The sequence below is a fragment of the Leptinotarsa decemlineata genome, unplaced genomic scaffold, assembly GCF_025532065.1.
Source record: "Leptinotarsa decemlineata unplaced genomic scaffold, Ldec_3_MD MMD2_tig00026328_RagTag_RagTag, whole genome shotgun sequence".
Lineage (NCBI taxonomy): Eukaryota > Metazoa > Arthropoda > Insecta > Coleoptera > Chrysomelidae > Leptinotarsa > Leptinotarsa decemlineata.
In genome coordinates this window covers 22334013-22356244 of record NW_027412688.1, presented here as the reverse complement: position 1 = coordinate 22356244, position 22232 = coordinate 22334013, and the positions used below count along the sequence as shown (strand labels likewise).

Here is a 22232-nt window from a genome sequence, read left to right as displayed (position 1 = left end):
GTGAAGTTAGAGGTGTACTGAGGTGTTGAACCTCGAAACGATGGGCAGCCACAGTTCGTCGCGTATTTCGGATATGTACCGCTCCTGGTGAAATCAATGTATCTATAGAAGAGAGACATATCTCCAACCTTTCTTCGATATTCCAGACTATCAAGGTTGCAAGTGGTGTTCGCGTCCCAATTAGGCGGATGGCGTTTTTCTGGATGGAATCCAGCACCTTCAGGATATGCTTAAAGGCAGCGTTCCATACATGAGAACAATACTCCAAAGAAAGTATGAACTGAGCTTTATGAAGCATCAAAACTTGCTGAGGTGTTTACAGTTTTCTGGATCGAAACAGTGTTCCAAGCTTTTGAGAAGCAGCCTCTGCAATTCCAGAGACATAATTTGTGCCAAGGCATATTGGTATCGATTTTAACAACCAACAAACGTATCGAAGCAGAAAGCAAAATTGTATGTCCTGGCATTATTATGTCCGGTTCGGTGGTATTTATTTCTTTGAAGAAACCCGATGTCTGGGTTTTCTTGGCATTGAATTGAACCTGGTAATTTTCAAAAAAGTTCAGAATCACCTCTAGACCCTCGTTAAAATATGTAACCTTCTGCTGACGGTGAAAATGTGCATCCGCAGCCGATGTCCTGGAATCCAAATGGAATGACGGGACAAGTGAGCTGTCTTCAGCAGAACATTCCATTGGATTCTTGATTTTTTCCAATGAATCGTTGATATACAATAAAAACAAGGTTGCAGACACTATGGATCCCTGTGGAACATCAGCGTTGATGGTAAAAGTATTAGAAATATATCGATCGACAGCGTCATACAGAAAAAGTTCTTTCAGGAAGCTGGAGAGCGATAGATCGCTCGCACCAAGTTTTGCCGTTGAAATTTCGTTTCATTGAAAGAAAAATAAGTGCATTCATGAATGATAGAATAACTTTTGTGGCAATGGATCATTAGAGCTGAAACAAACATCTAACCAGGGGAATTTTCGAAAATGGTCGTGAAGATCCTCTCACTCAGCTGATCCGTAATGCCAAACTTTACGCGGCTCAGATTGTTCCCCAACACTTATTGTTAATTCAGTCAACACTGAAATGAGTTCGTGGTCTGAAGATCCGAATGGAGACCTTACGGTGTAAATTATTGGATTGGTTGTTAGGTATAGATCCAGAAGACTAGCATATTTTTCATCACGGCCAGGAATCCTGGTTGGCTCATTCATGAACTGAGTAAGTCCGCTGCATTTTGCAAAAATCTCGGCTTGGCGACCTTGTTCGTCGTTGATATTTGAAAATTAGAGCCAAACAACATTGTGGACATTGAAGTCACCGAATGTGGAAATTTTGGCACTGGGATGATTGATTTGCGAAAAAGCAAATAGTGTTTGCAGGTGAAGAGAGTAGTATCGTATATTGTGTATATGAAAATCAGTTTCTCATAATGACTCCATAAATACAATAGATATGGTTTGGTGAGTCAGTGTGATGAGGGTGTTTCAGAGAATGTGTCCATGTATACTTCGATAAAGCTAATTATCCTCTAAGTATATAAAGTTCTATAAATGCGTATATGTATGGATAAGCAAATACCTATAACCTATGACATTCTAGATACCAGAGGTAAGCAATTGAGAAACCTGGAAAAGGCACGTTTTCATCTCAATTCTTTTCCAAAAGGTTTATGTAGTTTCACATTTCCGAATATTGAATATTGAAATCTAATCAGTATATTCATATAAATATGAAATTTGGGAAACCAAAGTGACCTTTTGGCAATTTCACGCAAGAGCACTTATTCCTGAAGATACCAGAGTTGATATTTTTTCGCGGATTCTAACGGATACTTTTCAATTTTCACCAACCAAATCCAATAGAAGTTATTCATGCTCGAAGCATTTTGAAACAAAAGTTTCGTATTAGTATCTGTACATTCGTTTCTGTGGACTGGAATCACCCAATAATGAGCTGAATATTTTCTTAGAAAGTTGTGGTTTCGAACTTGATAGTTTGAATATTAAATCAAATAATTATTTCTACTACACCCCTGATTTTTCAATCTGAAGCCACAGTAGAATAATACAACCAGTAGGCTCTCTCATCACGTGATTCGCCCGAGTGGCCGGGGACCTCCAGCCGCTCTTGGGAAGAGATTCGCATCCAAGGCGTTCAGTGCTGTAGTATCGAAGGATTCGACGGTACCACGGCCATCGGATTAGTTATAATGAATATTCGGAAATTGATATTATGTTCAGTTTATTCGCTGTTGTTATTATTGTTTTTAGTTTTTGTAGTACGGAAAAAGTAACTTACCACTAAATCTTCTATAATATCCTTAAATTCCGTTTTTATATGAGCTTACGTCTATGGTAAAAGAACGAAATTGGCTCCGCACTTCGTTTCGATGTTACCGAGAACTTTGTGAATTTATGAATGAAAGTAGTGGGAGTGGACTTACTGGTTGACTTTTACTGTGCTAAAACGTTTCCCATCTACATTTCTCCTTTTACAATCTACGCGCATCTAATTTAAGTACAACAAGTTACCCCAGGTCCGGGTAACACATTCAGCTTCACGAGAACTGAACCACCAAACACGGGCCTCAACTGGAGAATTTAACGAATAACAAGGAAATGCGGTTAGCCTTAAGTCAGTGAAACCAGAATAACATTGAAGGTCTTTATCGGTGGGCCCAATAAGAGCACTCAGTGATAATAAACTAACAAAACGAGAATAGCTGAATAAGTTTTGAGCCATCAATATAACATGCAATGATACGAACCTGAAATCATACCTGAGGGCGAACACGAGTTCGAAACGGAGTTTGAAGTAGCTGCTTACATATTGAACAATACATTCAACTGGATCAGTGTGAGGATCCGATAGATAGAAACCTTCAGTTGGGCAGAGAAATGGACCTTGGTACCTTGAACTGGAAAAACGCGTGATCCGAAGAGAGGAAAATCGAGTCAAATTGACTTATCAATAGTCTTCTGGTAACAGAAATAAGCAAGTACTCATATAAGCTTGTGAATATTAACAATCGAGAAGCATAGTGTTAGGAATCACGCGTTAAAAGGTAAGACCTCGTTATTCCTTAGCTCGCACAAGTTCAACTTCTGAGGGTTGTCGTTCATAGGGGTGCAACAGCTGGTTAACGGAAAACACATGTTTTAAAACATATAGTTTAAAATCGTCATCTTCTTCTTTTTCACTGCCAATTCTCTTCATTCTTTTGTGTTTTTTCATTTTAATTTTTTCCAGCGTAAGTGAAATTTTTCTACTCATATTCTCAATTCATTTTTTTGTATCACCACAATTTGTTTTTACAAATCATTTTCACTTTTTTCAACTCATCCGAATATTTCTGTCCTAGTATTTTTAACATACAACATTTATTTGATACGTCTGTGTAAGATTTCATCCATGACGATTAAAACTCATAAATTTCCATATTTCAGGGTATTTTTCTAAGTTACAAGGAAAATTAAGGATGGAGACAGCTCAGAAAACGGACTCCAGAGTAAAAATGATGAACGAAATTGTTTCTGGTATTCAGGCTATTAAAATGTATGCATGGGAAAAACCATTCGCGAAAATGGTGGAGATATCAAGAATGTGAGTTTGACATTATTGATAATATTCACAATTCCACTGCAAGGCAGGTTCTACTGTATCAGATAGATAGATAAATAACTTTATTAACTATATAAATACAATGTATATGTGTAGCAGGTCCAAAAAGATGTACATTTGTGAGGTCCTGTAGATCTAAACTCCACATGGAATCAATAACATAACTATTTCAGGTATTACTACAACTACGCGTATCGCTAACAGGTGTGTCGGTATACTCACGAATTGAATAGAACCCATTTTCTGAAAGAAATCTTTTTTAATTTTTTTTTGGAGAAAATTATATCTAGAATCTTCCAACTGGATGGTAATTTATTGTAGAGAGCAATATCTAGAGAATTATTAGCAGATTTATTTAATCAAAATCTCTGTGGTCTGAGATGTCCAGCACCTCGGGTGTTATATTCATGAAAGTTTGAATTTATACTTAGTTCATTTTTTCTACTATCAATTTCTAGTACTTGGTGGAAATAAAGGTTTACAATGGTCTCTGAAGGCAACATTAGCAATAATTAGGATGGCTTTTTTTTGAAGCCTAAATACTTTAACAGAGTCGGATGCATTAACCCACAGGAAATATGAGAGTGAAAAAAAGCATAGTAGATATTCATTAGTTTGTCAGAATGGAGCTTGAAAGTTTGGAGCAGAGCCTCTCATGTGAAACGTCCAATTCAGAGAGGGATCTAGAAAAATTCCTAAAAGCTTTGTAGGTTCATTGGTACTTGTTGCCTTTGAAGAAAATGTCATATGATTTATTTGCTAGCGTTGAGTTTCAAACTGTTTGCTGCAAACCAACATTCGGCATTTTTTTCAGTAGCTTCATTTATTATTGTCTGGTTTATATTTTGATGGAAGATAGTGGTGTCATCTGCGAACATGATACAGGTTGAAACAACTAAATGATAAAATAAGTCATTTACGTAAATGATAAATAGGAGGGACCCCAGCACAGAGCCCTACGGTACCTCATATTTCATTGTTACTGTTTCTGACGTGATATCATTGAAGCACACTGACTGTCTTCTATCTTTAAGGTACGAGTCAAAGAGAACTAGGGCTATACCTCTTACGCCGTATAGATTCAATTTTTCTAATAGCAAATCATGATTTAGGCAATCAAATGCTTTTGTTAAGTCAAATAGAGTCAGTGCAGATTTCCTACCGTCTTCAAATCCTTCTACTATGTTTTCAACTGCTTTGGCTACAGCTTTTATGGTGGAGGTGTTCTTCCGAAATCCAAACTGATTTTCATGATGCAATTTTTCCTAAAAAAGAAATAGGTCTGAAATTTTCTGGAAGATCAAAATCACCAGTTTTGTGTATTGGGATAACTTTACTATTTTTGAAAATTTCTGGAAAAACACCTGCATTAATACAGTTATTATATAGACTTGCCAATTTGACCACTATCAAATCTATGGTATTTTTCATTATTTTTGTATTTATCCCAAAGATATCTGATAACGAAATGATATCGGTTTCATTGATAATGGAGTATCAAAAATACAAGACTTAAATCAAGTTTCATGGTAAAGTATGCTCAAGTTATTTTTGTAAGCTGAAGTTATTCGGGCTATGTATCATCCATTGTCATTTGGAGAGATTAACTACGAACGTTTCGCTCAGAACTGGAATGGGAAACTTGCAAATTGGTACAATAATAAATAAGAAATGACTCATGCTGTAGGTCAGTGATATTTGTGGAGGAGAAATGGTGAAGATGACTCTTCTGATTCGCTTGGGCGTTGCCGGTTTGATCGGGCGCCGATGAAATTTTGATGTTTATGAATCTCTATGGCTTCCTGGTTCAGACATGTCTAATAGTGACTTATGGTGTGAAAAATGTCTGTTCTATCGAATTATCTTTCAGCATGTTCAACAACTACGGATTTTTACACTTGTAGAAGATAGCAGGATCTTTTCATGTTCTTCCAAACGAGTTCTCACACTCCGTAGGGTATCTGGTGAACACCTGAATTGGGAAATGGAAAGATGGGCTTCGCGATCCATAGGCGAGCGAAGGCACGTGGACAATTTTTGAATTGTCGGGAAAATTGTTTTCATTTGATGTTTTTTTGTTCCTTTCCTGACGGTATTCTTGTAAATAGGTACTGAATAAGTAAGCTGAGCCAAAGAAAGGGATCTGCTTATTACGATTATTTGGTCTGACTGCTCTATCAATATCTTTTTTTTTGTATCCACCAGCGTGTGTTTTCTGTAAACTGGTGAACGGTGTATTTGTCATTCTCCCAACTGGTTTGCAATGATGAAAGTACATATGCAATATAATAATTTAATTTCTGTACCATCTTGTCGATTACATATTTCGTGAAACGAGCTTCATTTGAACATACTATGAATAATAATACTTTTTTAACATTCATCAAATGGTATGTTTTCACATCGAAGCTATTCAATAATATCTACTTGTCTTCATTCAGGTGGAATGAGGTCCAACATTTGCTTGAGATATCCTTCGAACCCATTGCTGTTCATATCTTCATGGAGTCGAACAGCAATAAGCTTTCCTCATCAAAACCATCCAATGTGAGAAATGGTCAGTCGCTTTCCTTTTCCAGATGGCGACTTCAATCCGGTAAACCAGCGTCGAAAAATGGTTGACGTAAACTTGTGATGTTTTTGCCTTACCACATCTTTTCAACGGTATATTCTTCATTCAGCCAGGTTTTGTCCAGATAATAATTTTTTTTTATTATCACCTCGAAAATTTCTTATCTGTCTCAGGTAATGTCTTCTCAAGCAAATAATTTCATCATTTTCGATTGGAAGCGATTTTTTGTTCTCAGCTGGAATTTAATTCATTTGAAATTTTCCACAGTTTCTTCCTGCCATCTTTGGGTATATACTCTGGTCTTCTTCCAAAGCTCTTATTATTTTGCCGAAAATCGGTCTTTCTTTCTTTGAATAAAATGGATGTACTGTTCTTCCAATTACAAATTTGTAGTTTCCAGCAACAGGCACAGTTTTTTTCCTATAGATGGTGTTTGTGATTTCACAGCTTCATTTGTCTAATTAAAATGTATATATCGATGATTTGAAAACTTCAAAATTCAGATTCAAAGATTTGCCCTTGATTCATGGGACCTGCCCATCAAGACGCCCAGGAGTTCCTTCGATATCTTTTAGAAGGTTTACATGAGGACCTCAATGAAATTACTGAGAAACCTAAACCGATCTTAACGGAGATTGACGAAACATTGAGCGACAGCGGAAAAGCGCAAGAGTTCTGGCTGAGATACTTGCACATGAACAACTCTAAGATTGAAGACAATTTCGTTGGTCAATTTAAATCTACTATGAAGTGCACACACTGTGGATACCCATCAATAACCTTCGATCTTTTCAGGGAGTTGTCTCTCTCTATACCACAAGAAACCAAAGGCCAATTTAGTTCATCACAATGCTTGGATTTCTTCACAAGAGAGGAATCCCTGGACGGAGATGAAAAACCAACCTGTTCGAGGTGCAGGGAAAGAGGAAAATGCACAAAGTCCCTATCAATCCATAAGTTTCCCCGTATTTTAGTAATTCATTTAAAAATACTCTCTCCAACGGAAAGATTCAGAGGCTTATTGAATATTGCCATTGACCTTTCTTTAGAAGGATTAGATATGAGCAATTATGCAGCAGACAATGTGGCTTCTTGTCGTTACAATGCACTTTCGAATTACAGTGCGACTACTTACAATGGGCATTACACAGCATATTGCAGACACCCTTATAGTGGCACGTGGAATGCATACAACGATTCACACGTGACCCCAATTCCACCAAGGGAACAAAGCAGCACTTTTGAGGTGTTTTTTTTCTTGTTCTCTTTCAATAAGCTGAATTCTGTTAATTGATTTGTATTTCATGATTCTTCTGATTATTATAAAATATAAATAAAATAAAAAAAAATTGTCGTTTGCGAACACATTTCCACCTAAGTATCAACGGTATACGAAAGATTTTGGTGTATGAGAAGTTGTCATTTTATTTCACATACTCAGTACAGATTACTAATAACAGCACTGATTAAGACTCAGAGGCTACATCCTCAATTTATATACTTCAGCTAATAAAGTACCTAATTGAAGTACTATTAGATCGAATCATAACGTCATTCTCTTTTCTAGCCAAAATTGAAAATGTGTCAGGTATGCTTGATTAAATCAGGCGAACTTTGTAGGTATGGTATACAAATAAAAAGTGCCCCCCATAGAAAATATAAACAAAAACAATTTTCTGTGTTTAATTGAAAAAAATCTAGTTATTATTTAGGCGAAGTATTTCATATTTTTGTTACTCATCGTAGACATACAACTATTTAAAGTATTTTGAGATTTGTTATATCAATCATCCACATTGAATGTTTAATAATATGGAACAGCAACTTTAAAATCATTTATCATTCTATAGGCTATTTCCAAGGAAATAGCCTATAGAAGCATTCTTTTCAAGTATAAGGTATGACTTTGGTTCAGAAAAACTACGGCTGTATTCAAATAACTGCATCGAATAATTCATATTGAAAATTTCTATTTTTTATATTCACATCACTGCAAAGGCGTGAATAAAATTATGAAATATTCCCAACCACTGAGACTCCTTCATTTGAAGGATTCAATACGTTATCGGAAATTAAAAAACATATAAACATCTCATGAATACAAAACGGTTGAAGATTTTGCGGCCGAGTTTTTCAGTAATCTTCGATGACTTAGGATGAATAAACCTCTGAAGAAGCTAGCCACTCGCGCCAGCGAAACGTCAGGAAGCACTTCCAGAAATCGACGCCCCTCAAACCTGAAAATTAGTGACACTGATCTCATGAATACTTCAAAATCTATATCCAAACATATCCAAATGTAATTCAAAGAAAACGAATCTGACATTACGCAACTACGTCATAAACAATGACGTTCTGTAGAGCCCTGACACACTCACTGATCTAGGTGTTACTTTTGATTAATTCATTTCTTTCAATAAACATATTGACACTACTGTGACAGCTGCTTATCGCATGTACGAATTCTTAGTTAGGAGTACAAAAGACTTCTCAAAAGCTTCAACATTGAAATTACTTTATTTCACTTTTGTTCGATGTACGCTGGAATATGCATCTGTTGTGTGAAGTCCCCACTATCGGGCTCATATAAATTAAATAAACCCAGCTCCATTAAGAAGCTGGGTTTATTTGGTCGAATGTGAATAGGTGTGAGTCACAATAAAATCTTGCGGGTTGCGGTGGAGGGTTGAATACACCCACTCACTTTGGATCTAACCTAACCTAACCTACTGTAGGAATACCCTATTATGAATTGCTTGCAAGTCACAATTTTTGTATTTTTGTAGTCTCGAGGTGAGGCGTAAATATTATTTTTTTTTTATATTCATGCTGAATTTTTGGGTTACTAGATGGTCATCAAGGAATAGTGTCACCTTTTATCTCAACACTCCGCGAACAAATATAATGAAAAAATCTCCAATATATGCAATGTGCGATGCCCCTAATTCTGTTAGTCGTGTCCTAGATATATTCAACTGCCAGATTATACAAATCAAAAGACATTTCTTAGCTTACTGACAGTTCTGTTTTTAATTTTTTTTTATATAGATTCATAAATTATATTATGTAAGTACATATTTGTAAATGCCATCTTTCTCCCTTTTCTGTAATTGGGTTCATCCTGTAGAATAGTGTATAAAATAAATAAAATAAAATATAAAATAAATAAATGAAATAATAAACAACGAATGAATTAACATCAGAATTCAGCAAAAAATTTCAAAATACTATATACAAAAATGTATGAATGTACAATATACGAGGTATTCCATTTGAAATGAAAATGTTGATGCCAACTTTCTGAAAACCCCGAATGGAGAATGTTCCTCAATTTGGGTTATTACAGCAAATGCAAGTTTGCACAAAATAAAGTTGAGTTTAATTCATGAGATTTTCAAATTCACTTCGAAAAGTATTCAAATTGATGTTTCAAATGTTGGGTTATAATTTTTAAAGGGATTTATTTCTAATTCAAATATTGGCAACAGCGCCTATATCAAGTAGAAATAATTCATACGTACCTAGATATTCTACTTTAAAAAAGAAAATCATCTTTATGAATCAACAATTAGGGCAAAATATAAATTACAGTTCAATACAACCTCCACAAGCCACATAAACAACAGTTGTTATCTTATTTATTTATACAGAGGAAGATAGGTTGGGTGCACAAAATGTCCTATGTCACAGAATGTCTCAGAACTCTGAACATAAGTAAACAGAACAGCACGCCTCTCAAATATGTCATCTTTGTTTGTCTCATACAGGTAACAGATTCATTGTCCTTTATTAGCTATAACCGATGTTGCCAAATGGTGAAATTGAAACGAATCCCTTTAAATGTTGAATGTAATATTTCATTCCTCTTTTTTAAGTATTTAAATAATTTTTAAAGAAAAATGTTGAAATGATAAGTTTAAAATGCGTTGTTTTAGAGTTTTTTTGTGAAAACTACTTGATTTTCGTCAGGAGGAACATTCCCCATTGTGTGAATTGGAAATATTTGAAATTGGTGAATTATCTTCAAGTACTTTCTGTTCAATTTGCAGATCATAAATTCCTGTACTTTGCGAAATAATTTTTAGTTTCGTCAAGAATCTGTTTATAATAAACAAACGATTCAAAATTTTTTCAAACTCAAAGTTAGAATACTTATATTGGTCAAATGAAATATATATTGATATGAACGGATAATTAATATAAAAGGGGTGAAATAATAAGTAATACTTCAAACGAGCCACATCCCAAGGGCATGTCATTTGACCATAGTGTTTAAATTATTTTTTCTACTCCATTATAAACTAATTATTACGTGTGTGACAGCAGGTAGATAATGGATCATTTAGAATACACGTCCATTCTAAATTAATGGGAGCCACTTCCATAAGAAATTGAAGAAAATGATCAGATATATAACACTGATATATATAATCTCATGTCAATTGTCCAAAAGCCAAAATCAGTAAGTTTTCTCTCCAAATTATCTGTAAAATCGAAATAGAAATCATATTTTCAGTAAATTTATTGTTCAAAGTTTATGGGTTTGTGGTGATGAATCTAGGGAAATTCCGAGGGTGACGGCCGTATGGGAGAGATGGGCAATATAATAGGCCCAAGCGGGGATTTCGGGATTTACTAAAGCGCAGCAGATTAATATATTGGGACATACCTTGTACCCGGGTAAGTACCTCCACCAAATATGAGCCCCATATATAAGGCCGCCCGTGAAGGATAAAGGATCAGATTAGTAAAAAAAATTGATCATCAGAAATTCTGTAGCGCGTCAGATTAAGGTAGGGTGAGTTAATTACATGCTAAAAAGTGTATATTCCAGTAATCTGACAATTTGACAGTGACGTAAAGAAAGGGGAGGGCAGCAAAGTTGTAAAAAAATAACATCATTTCGATATTTTCGAGCGTAGCTAATTTTTTTTATTTTGAAGGAAATAATTCAAGGATAACGAAAAATATATAATCTGACGATTTCCGCAAGCCGAAATAACAAAAATTCGTCGATAAAGTTTAATGCGTGCAGCTGTGTGATACCTATATTTCCCTCTGCAAGTTTCTATTCCTTTCTCACTTTTTCTCTATTACTCTCTCACTCCGTCCCCACTCTGAATTTTGTTGCATCACAGCTGATCACAGCGACTCGTTCGTGACGAAGATGGAGATGATGATTCATTAATCAATTAATTGATGGGTGTAGTCGTTACTACGTGGTAGGAAATCATAATGAAGAAAAGTGAAATGAAACGTTCTATGTTTTTTACCACTTTTATTTGTAACTAACGTTACTGCAGTTTCGTCCTATAAGGACATTTTAAATAACTGCAGTGGTAAAAGTGGTAGAAAACATAGAAAGTTTCATTTCTCTTTTATTCATTAATTAATCAATTGATTATTATTTTCTCATATATACAAGTATTCTACTTAAAAAACATACATTTATTCATTTGCATGCTATTTCCTGAGCTTTTCAATTAATTAATTTCAATGATTTGAAAAACATTTAAATTTATTTTTGTCAGATTAGGTGAATCCCTCTAAATAATCGTCAGATTATGAAACAGCACGTCTAAAACATAAAGATGAACCATATATATCTGACGCGCTTGAGTATTTCAAAATGGCGAATTTTTTTTGCACATTATAATAATGGCCGCGAGTTTGCTTCAGATCTAAATCGTCAGATTATTGCCTGAGAGATTTTTTTTTTGTTGCACTCAACACCCCATTAGAAAATCTGACGTGCTCGATTAATTTTTTTTCACTTTCAACCCTTACGTACAACCACTTTCATCATGCAAATGATCAGATTAACATACGAACATAATTGAAAATACGTAGGACATTTATGCTATCACTATCTGACGCGCTCGAGTATGTCCATGCAATAGTATTTTTTTACATATTTAAAAATCTATAGCCGCTGCCCCCACCGATGAAAAGGTATATATTACGGCACGGGTAACAACTGTCAGTGGATTTTTTGTCGAAAAAAATAATAAAACGGTGAGTAATTTGACTTTCTTTTTTTTATGCATGCGAGTTAAGTACTGGGGTTAATATATTGTGTGATCACAAAAAGATTTTGAAAGTTATGCTTTGGCAGTGAAGTAATATACTTCACCGGTGTTCTAACCTCAAAATTACCCACTAACTTGAGAAATGTCTCTAATTACCTAATGTGGCCATCTCACCCGGACAATTAGGAGAGATGGCCATAGTTTTTACGGGAGAAGTAGCAATAAAATGTCATGTCTTAATTTTGATTTATTTTTAATCTTCAATATTTTCTACAGATGCCGAATCAGTACGCATAGAAGGTGGCTGCTGGTCGAGGTGAATGGAGCGAAAAAGATTTAAAAAATGATATGGAAGAAGTACAAAATCGAGGGATGACGATTTATAGGGCCTCTTTTATCTACAAAATACCAAGAAAAACACTTGGAAGGAGGTTGAAACTAAATAACAACACTAAAGGACATATGGGACCAAGAGACTTTCCTTTGACTATAAATGATTTAAGAACAATCGCATTCAAGTTTGCTGAGCAATTAGGAATTGAACATAGATTCTGTAAAACATCTGAAAAGGTGGGCTATGATTCGGTGAAAATGTTTCTGAAAATAAATTCCGATATTTTATTGAGGAAATCAGGAGGAAGGAGTGTCATACGCTAGAAGTCAAGGGATGAATAAATCAGAGGTAAACGCCTATTTCAAAATGCTTGAGAAAACTCTCAGTGATAATGACCTAATAAATAGACCAGGCCATAATTACACATGGACGAGTCCGGGTTGCAGTTAAATAATCGACCAGGTCATGTTTTGGCTGAAAAAGGTTTCAAGGCTGTAGCTATGTCAACCTCTACAGAAAAAGGAGAAACGATAACGGAAATTAGTTGTTGTAATGCTGAGGGTAATTTTATGCCTCCGGCGTGCATTATGAAAGGACAACGAAAGAAACCTGAATTCGAAGATGGACTAACTCCAGGTTCAGTAGTTTATATGTCACAAAAATCCGCCTGTATAACCTCCGACATATTTATGGAATGGATGAAATCGCATTTCTTGCCTCGAAAACCACATGGCAAAGTGCTCCTTTTGCTGGGCGGTCATTCTACACACTGCAGTTCAGTTGAAATGCTGGAGTTTGATTATGATGATGACATCATCTTACTCTCAATGCCGTCACACACATCCCATTACCTTCAGGCACTGGATGTTGCTGTTTTCAAGTCTCTCAAAACTTACTTCTATGAATCCTGCAGGTTATGGATGGAACAGTACCCTGGTTGTCGTCTAACAAGACAACAATTTGGCTTCTTATTATACCAAGCCTGGGGAAAATCAGCGACAAGTGGAAATGCAATATCAGGATTTAGGACAGCAGGAGTTTTACCTCTCAATCCAGGAGCTATTCCGGAGTACGTCTTCAGTGAGAACATTGAGCAACCCGTTGAAAGAAATATCGGACATGCAGCGCAGACCCAATCAGTTTTCTGCCTGTGAAACTACACGAAGTTCGCAAACGAGCGAAACAAGTAAGCATTCTTTTGACATCTGAAGAGCATATTGAAAAACGGAAAATGAAAGAAAATCCAAAAGTGAATAGGGAACAAAAGCCAAAAAACCAAAAATAATAAAAACAAACACTAAGGCTGCTAAACCTGAGGAAAAAAGACTGTTAAGAACTGAAAAGTAATTCGTAGGTTGTCTGATAGCAGCTGCGAAAAAATTTCCATCGTTTTCAATGATACCTCTGAAAGTGAAACTGAAGACAGAGAGAAAGATAACTGCAGAGGTTGTGGTGATAATTATTATAAGACACAACTGATAGAAGAATGGATACAATGCAATATTTACATGTTCTGGGTGCATGAAAATTGCACCGAGTTTGAGAACATGTGTTCATACTGCGGTAATAGGAAAAAAAGGAGCTGAAAGATCTCAAAGGCAAAGGAAAAGGCAAAAAAGTATTGGCCATCTCTCCCCGACTGCTATGGCTATCACTCCCGGACATCTTGGGAGAGATAGCCAGCCCTAATTTTTTTTATAAGTTTAAAATTACGCTATTGCATTTGTCAAAGTGATTTATCGTTATTATTTAATAAGAATTATAAATAAAGTATGATTTTTTGTGTTATTCAAAGTTTTATTCGTTATAATTCCTTCACAGTAGAGTTTTGAAGTTACTAGGGCCATCTCCACCGGAATTACCCTAGTTAATCAAAACTCACTTGTTATAATTATAAGCTGTCATTCAGTATCTCGTAAAAATTAAAAATTAATGATAACGTTAAGAAAATGTGTGCTACCCCACTAGATATTACCGAGCAAACAAATATTGCGATGAAAAATTTGCTGCCAGCAAAATCAGGAGAAAAATACGAATATAATTTTGAAAATGTTATGAGTTGGAGAGAAAAGAAAAACATAACTTCGTTTTCTGAAAACATATTTCTGGTTTATTTCGAAAATTCAGTAGACACATATAACAAAAATGAACCCTGATAAAATAAATTTTAGGAAATACTGTCAGCAATTTTTAAATCATTTAATTGAGTTCTGACTGATTGACTGACTGGATGAGTGTATTATCCAGAGTCCTAATCTCAAACAAATACATTGTACCATTCCTTTCTACGGTCAGTCGTAGAAAAAGTATAGTACGCATCTCGAAGAGAAGGCCACTCGCAAATTATCGCACTCGGCTAACGCCTCGTGCTTACAATTTTTCGCTTGTTGGTAATTGGCTTCTTATCCTACTCGGTACGTAATATACTATTATGACTTCATTTTACATATCAGATAATATGAAAGGGGTATATTTTTAGGAGACATTGATTTTTGGGCAAGAAAGGATTTGACTTTTTGCTCCATCGTCTTTATACAAAAAATGTGGGAATCTTTCAGAGAAAGAAAAAACAATTAGTTTTAAAATAAACTCTATACAAAAATATGTACTTCATGCAAAAAAGTAACTTTCAGACACAATCGAGAAGAAAAACCCTTCTCGAAACAAACATTGACTTTCACGAAATAAAAAATACATTCTCAACAACTACTTTCATACGACCATTGAATTATACAAAAAACACGTTTTCCCATATTTAGGTATGAAATTCAATAAGAATTCATTCACAGAATTGCTACACAATATAGTATATGGAAGAGACAAAATATTACTTACATGGAACACTGTCACCCTGAATGGCGGATTTTCGATGTTTCGGAATAAGACACTTCTCTTATTGTGCATGAAAGGTAATTTTTCACATCTACACATCCTCATATAGAGTTTATTTTGAAATTGATTGTTTTCTTCCTTTCTTCGGAAGATTTCCACTTATTTGTACAAAGATTAAGAAGAAGAAAGCCAAAACTTTTTTCCCAATAGTACATTAGATATTCTTACACACAATTGGAATTGGATATTAATTTTTATCTACAACAAAAACTGTTATTTTTCTGTTTTCAGAAACGAAGTTAAATATATTAGAAAAGGTTTATATATCAAAGGAACCATATCAACCGTTTCAAGTATCATAGGTCGTTTGAACCTATATCTCACCATCATGATAAACTTGCTCATAGGAATTCGACCCACCAGTGACGTAGTTTATTTCCTAATCCAAATGATAAACTCCATCCAGATGTATATGTGCGTAATGTTTCCAATGGCACTCGGTGTGTACTCAGAATCTAAGGTGACAATGAAGAGATATGAAGATTTTTTGCTCCTGGAAGAAAATGTTGCATCAACCACAGAAAATATAACAGATAACGAAAAAACAGGAATAATATCAATTGAGAATGCTAGCGCGGGTTGGTTGCCAGATCCAGGAAATGATACACTAATGGATTTAAACTTGAAAATCAAACCAGGTAGCCTGTGTTGTATTGCAGGAAATATTGGTTCTGGAAAGAGTTCTCTCCTACAGATGATACTCAAAGAATTGCCTTTGAAAAGTGGAAATATGGACTTGAAAGGACGAATATCGTATGCTTCCCAGGAACCATGGATATTCGTATCAAATATCAGAAATAACATATTATTTGGACAAACATTTCAGGAAAAACGGTAAGACATTCTTTTTCCGTTGAGTGATTCATTATCAAGAATATAGTCCTTTGAGCATCAAAGGATAATCAAAATTATAAAGCTTCGACATATTTTGAACAAACAACAGAAAAAGTGGTTTCTTTTTTGAATAAAAATCTCATACAGAACAGGTAATACGTAGGGAAAGTTAGCTTGAAATAATAAAGACAAAACAGTCAAATTCCAGAAATCAGAAGTATACAAATTAAATTGTGGAACGGGTCCTAAGGTATATATTGTTCAAACTGGCAAAACATTAAGGAATCGCATCCAGGAACATCATATGAACTATGTAAATGAGAAAACGAGTTCAACATATTCGAATCATCTTCTGAAATAAAATCATATCTTTAACGGAGATTTCCAAAGTAACACTCATAGAAAATATAGGTTTGAAGCTAAAAATCATTTGGCAACAATGGAAATCAATGAACCCAAAATTTCTGCTGAATCATCAACTGGATCAAATAGATCACTATTACTGACATTGTTTTCTTAGCAACCGATATTGTCCTAGTCTTCATAGAGATATTATTGATGTAGAATTGATATAATATACTCTAGATAATCACATACTGAAATTAACTTTCAGTATGTCATTTACTTCGAAAAAGCTACAGTGATAGCAAAACATGTGATATTTTTGAAAATAAAGTTTGTGAAGATCAAATCATTTCCGGTGTAGTTTATAAAATTACTGTGGATCTTTATCAAATAATGGCCAAATCAATGAGAATCCTAATTTAAAATCAGAATGTGATGGAATATTTCGACGGAATGTATTATTTTTTCATAAACTACACTCTTCGATTTTATCTCCATAAACATCATTCAATATGTTACACTAAAACAGTAGTTTTTTCTTAGAGAAAATGTATTTAGAATTCATTCTTCACTCTGATATTTATATATCCCACGTAATCACAATTGATACTACCTGTTCAGCTTATTCGATCATAATTGTCTAAAGTATCCACTCAACTTTTATATACCTACTTAATTATGATTACCTGAAGCATGTTATTCAATGCTACATCAATAATAATACTTTATTGGTTTCCAAGAAAACCAGTTCAACAATAGTGTTCTATTCAAATTCAGTTGGTCATTCAGTAAAATGTTTGAATTTTTGAATTTATGATTTCCATTACTTCCAAATGATTCAACTTCAAACCATTATTTTCTTTGTGTAAAATTTCGAAATATTCATATTCATTCAAGATACGATTTTCTCCTGAAAAATGATTTGAATATGTTGAACTTGTTTTCTTATTTGAATGTTCTGCCAGTTTGACCAATATATATCTTAGGGACAAGTCCCACACTTTAATTTATATACTGATTTCTGATATTTGGATGTTTTGTCTTTTTTGTTTTCAACGAACTTTTCCACCGTTTTTCCTGTTCTATATGCAATTTAAATATATTGTTTTCAAAAAAATTAAGCCACGTTTTCTGTTGTTTGTCAAAAATATTTTAAAGTTCTATAATTATGATTTTGAATATCTAACTTCTCTGTATATGTAGAGTAGGGAGGGTGAGTATAGGCCCACAGCACTTGGGCCACATGTGACCCATTGTACATCCTCCCGAGGAGTTGTCCTCCTAGGTCATCGTCCATCCTGTCCTTTCCAGGAAGGTGTACATGTCACTAGGAGACATCTCCTTCACATCGGCAGGTGTAACCCAAGACTCGGCCGAACAACTCTCCCATATTGACAATAACTACGGACAATCGCATAAGATATGCCTGACAGTTTCATCTTCGTGTTCACACATCCTGCATAGAGGTGTATCCACTAGCCCCATGATATGGAGGTGTTTCTTCAGTTGACAATGGTCAGTCAGAAATCCTACTGTTCATCGTAGGTTTTTCCTGGTCATTGCCAGATATTTCTTCGGCGCCAGCTTCCCAGGGTCGCCCAGGGTGATCCTGGTAAGACTGCATCCTTTGATTCCATCCCATCTCTTTAGGGATTGAACATGGGTTTGACGTTTGACTAGATCCGTAATTATCGAAGTCATCAGGACTAAGAATTTTAGGACCCGTGTCACTCAAATAAGAGACTGCAAGGAATATTTTCAGATCGATAGCGTACATGAGAAAATTGGAAAAATTGACACATTCTGAAATATCATTTATGTTAATGTTGAAGAGTAGTAGACCCGAATGTGATTCCTGGGCAACTCTAGATCTTATGCAACTTGAATTTGAGATATAATTTCCAATACAAACGGCCTCAACTAAGATCCGAACCAATTCAGCAGTGATCCAGTAACACCGACTTCAGCAAGCTTGAACACTATATAGTAAATCATCACTTTTGTCAAAAGCGTTTTACTGAATTCTTTGTAAATAGTATATACTTGAATTTAAGTGTCAAAGTTTTTTCGAATATCTCTGTTTGAAATCTGTTCTTCCGTTAATCAGCTGTCTTATCCCTACGAACGACAACTCTCAGAAGTCGAAACTTGTGCGAGCTCAGGACTAACGAGGTCTTACTTTTAACGTGTGATTCCTAACACGGGTTGGACGATAGCACGTCGAACCTACCAGCTACCGACCGACTGAATATACTTCGTATAATCAAATGAGTTTGCTTCTACTAATCTTTTTTCGAACCGTTTTGGTTTATAAATATCAATTACGTAGTAATATGAATAATCCAATATATTGCTTTGCTGATGACAGCAAACTTGTCTCGTCATTCCATTTGGATTCCAGGAGATTGACTGCAGATGAATATCTTCAAATGCAGCAGGAGACTGCAAATTTTAATGAGAATCTAGAAGTGATTTCGAAATGGTGTGGAAGTAACCAGGTTCAATTCAATGCCAGCTAAAACCAGGCATTTATTTTCTCCAAAAAGATGAATGTCTCCGGATATAATAATGTATAATAATATCAGGACAGACCATTCCCCTTTCTGCTCGATGAGTTTGTTGGGAGGTTAAAATGGACACCAATATGTCGTGGCACAATCATGTCACTGGAATTACAAAGGCTGCTTCTTTAAAGCTTGGAACACCGTTCCGAACTAGAAAACTGTACACTCCTCAGCAACTTTTGATGTTTTTGAAGCTCAGATCAGACATTCTTTGGAGTATTGTTCTCTAAGCATACTCCAAAGCTACTGGATTCCATCCAGAAAAGATCCATCCGCCTGATTGGAGACGCGAATATTACTTGCAACCTTGTTAGTCTGGAACATCGAAGGAAGTTTGAAGATTTATTCCTCTTCTATAGATACTCTCACGGAAACTGTGAAGTGACTTGACACATTTGATTCCACCAAGAGCGGTACATATCAGAAATACGTGACGGACTGTGATTACTCATTGTTTTGAGGTTCGAATTTCATTTGAAAAACTGGGTTTTTGTGGAATAAACTTCCTGAGAAAGTTTTTCCAAATGGGTTTAATCTCCAGCGAATCAAATTCAATGTGAATCGCTACTCTCGTACAAGCACCGCTCTTATAGAGTTCCTTAAGGATTTTTCTGTAGTGCTCGTGTTTTGTCTTCAAAAAAAATCGTTCACAATTGAATCAAACAACTTGGCTGTGATAGATAACTTTGAGAGGGGTCAAAAATTCTTGGTCTATTGTCTTTGTCCAGATTTGCGTAAATTTGTGTATGATTAAGTAATTACGGTCATTATTATACGAATACGGTTCAAATCGTTGTGGATTTCTATCATTTTCTTTACGTTTCGGTAGGTAATATTCAATCAATATTTTTTCAGGTACAATGACGTGATAAATGCGTGTGCTTTGTCAGAAGATTTGGCACAATTTCCATATGGAGACAAAACTATAGTTGGGGAGAGAGGAACATCCCTAAGTGGAGGACAAAGGGCCAGAATTAGTTTAGCTCGAGCCGTATACGCTGAGGCAGATATATATTTATTTGATGATCCGATATCAGCCGTGGATACACATGTCGGTAAAAAACTTTTTGAAAATTGTATCAAAAAATTTTTGGATGGAAAAACGCGATTATTGGTTACTCACCAGATCCAGTTTTTGGAACAAGCGGATGTGATCATCGTTCTCAATAATGTAAGTCCAAATTAATAACGAAGAATATCCAAAGCAAGCACTTTTCATAAACTTCAGAATCGCAATACTCTTTTCGATGTGCAATTCACCAAGTTGGCGTCATCAGAAGGAGAAGTTACTAATCAGTCATCTTCTAAAGATACCAAGTTAGTTATGTTTTGGATGGTTTCCAGGTTTTCTATGGTCTTCTTCGGTTATAGTCTCCAAACATTTCCAAGAGTTTCAGTTGACACTTCAAGAAGAGTACTTCGACTACACCACTGAAGGTGTCTGCCGCAGTCGAAACGTTTGGAGATTATAACCAAAGAAGACCACGGCAAAACCCCGAAACCTTTCAAAGCATTGACGCCAGCCATGAAAACTTACATTCCTATACAAGTTACTTATTTTCAGAGTGGTTCTGTGGTAATTTTGTTTTTTTCCGGCTTTCTCTCTGTCTGTCAATATTTCATCTGGAAATTCATCAAGAGTAGTAGTTTAGGTAATCGTAGGAAATATAGAAGGTCCAACTATATATGGTTTTTCTTGAATGATTTCATCTCAAAAGAATGGAAACACAGTATGTATGATGGATTTTGGTCAAACCACCATTTTCTCATTTCCTATTCTTCAAACAACTTTTGTTAACCTCTTATGAAGTTAATCAAATTGCATTCTGGAAAGAAAACGAAACTTCAGAAATACAGAGGAACTCAGCTTCAGTTTTTCTGCTGCTTGGGAAACGTCTGATTTGTCCGGAAGGTACTGCAGACTCATGATCTAATTGCGTTTCCCTTCCCATCTTTACATCACACCCACTTGTTTCTTGTAATAGTTTGAAGAGAATTTTTGTTGAATGTTCGTTGTATTCTTGTGGACATTCTTTCGGCTGTCCATTGATGTCTTGCCATCGGTGTAAAAGTGGAGGCAATAACATATGTTTTCCCGATGACATCATCTATCGGATAGAAAAAAACCTCAATCCACGAATATCAAAGATAAATAAGGCTTTCCAAGGCACTCTGTCGCAAAGCCAAGCTTCAACATGGACCGCTGAATGAGACTGGTCTTGTGTCATTGACTGCAGTTCTTACCGCAAGGTAACTAGATGAAGACAGAACCCAAAGATAAAGCATTTGTTAGTCTTCTGTCGCTTCAATATAATGGACTTCCAATGTAATTGGACTTTCGTCCAATCCCATTCTCAAGTATGAAACTAACTGATACATTTGTAATCTGAAAGCGAGGTTTTATAGGAAGTTTGTAGGTACGCTGGAAGAGGAGGTAGTTGAATGAACTATGAAATCTATGATATCCAGGATGACTGGAGATTGTGGAAAGTACCGAGATTATCAAAATTAAAGTTTTAAAAGTAAGGACCTACATAAATCGGGATGCTCGTTTATGAGAGACTCGATTTATGGATCCCTATTTTATTCAGATGTCCTCTGAATGGAAAATGTCTAGTAAGTATCCCCGTAATCAGTTTGTGTTGATGTTTGTATTGAATCAGTTTTTCAGTTATTTTCGCAGATAGGCTTTTTATGAAGATATTTCCTTGTGTGCCCTTAGTTGTGTCTGAACATGACTCCTTGTTTCTTATTGACTCGTCTCCTGATCTGATTCGTTACCATAGAATTTGGAGCCCAACAGCTGGTTCAGGGCCAATGTCTTAGCTCTGAACCCTACTTTTCCGTATTCTGTGATTCCCGATTGTCCAGAAATACAACAATGTATTTCAGCTCGCCAGTTTCTTTAGTTGCTCACGACATTTCTAGACATTTTAAATGCATAACTACAATATTCATATTCTCGTTTCCATTTGAATTAATGAACATAAAAATAAAACGAATAAGTATAGTTTGTACACTAGTGA

The 22232-nt window shown here is 35.4% G+C and overlaps 1 protein-coding gene across 2 annotated transcripts in view; it reads left to right on the top strand.

Annotated features, from left to right (window-relative positions):
* LOC111509685 (probable multidrug resistance-associated protein lethal(2)03659) overlaps window positions 1–22232 on the top strand; it is an 87699-nt gene that overhangs the window by 25974 nt on the left and 39493 nt on the right. For both annotated transcript variants that reach the window (XM_074181932.1, XM_074181933.1), the window contains 3 exons: window positions 3462–3618; window positions 15695–16297; window positions 20062–20377. In XM_074181932.1, coding sequence (XP_074038033.1) covers window positions 3462–3618; window positions 15695–16297; window positions 20062–20377 — 1076 coding nt within the window. The remainder of the gene's footprint in view (window positions 1–3461; window positions 3619–15694; window positions 16298–20061; window positions 20378–22232) is intronic.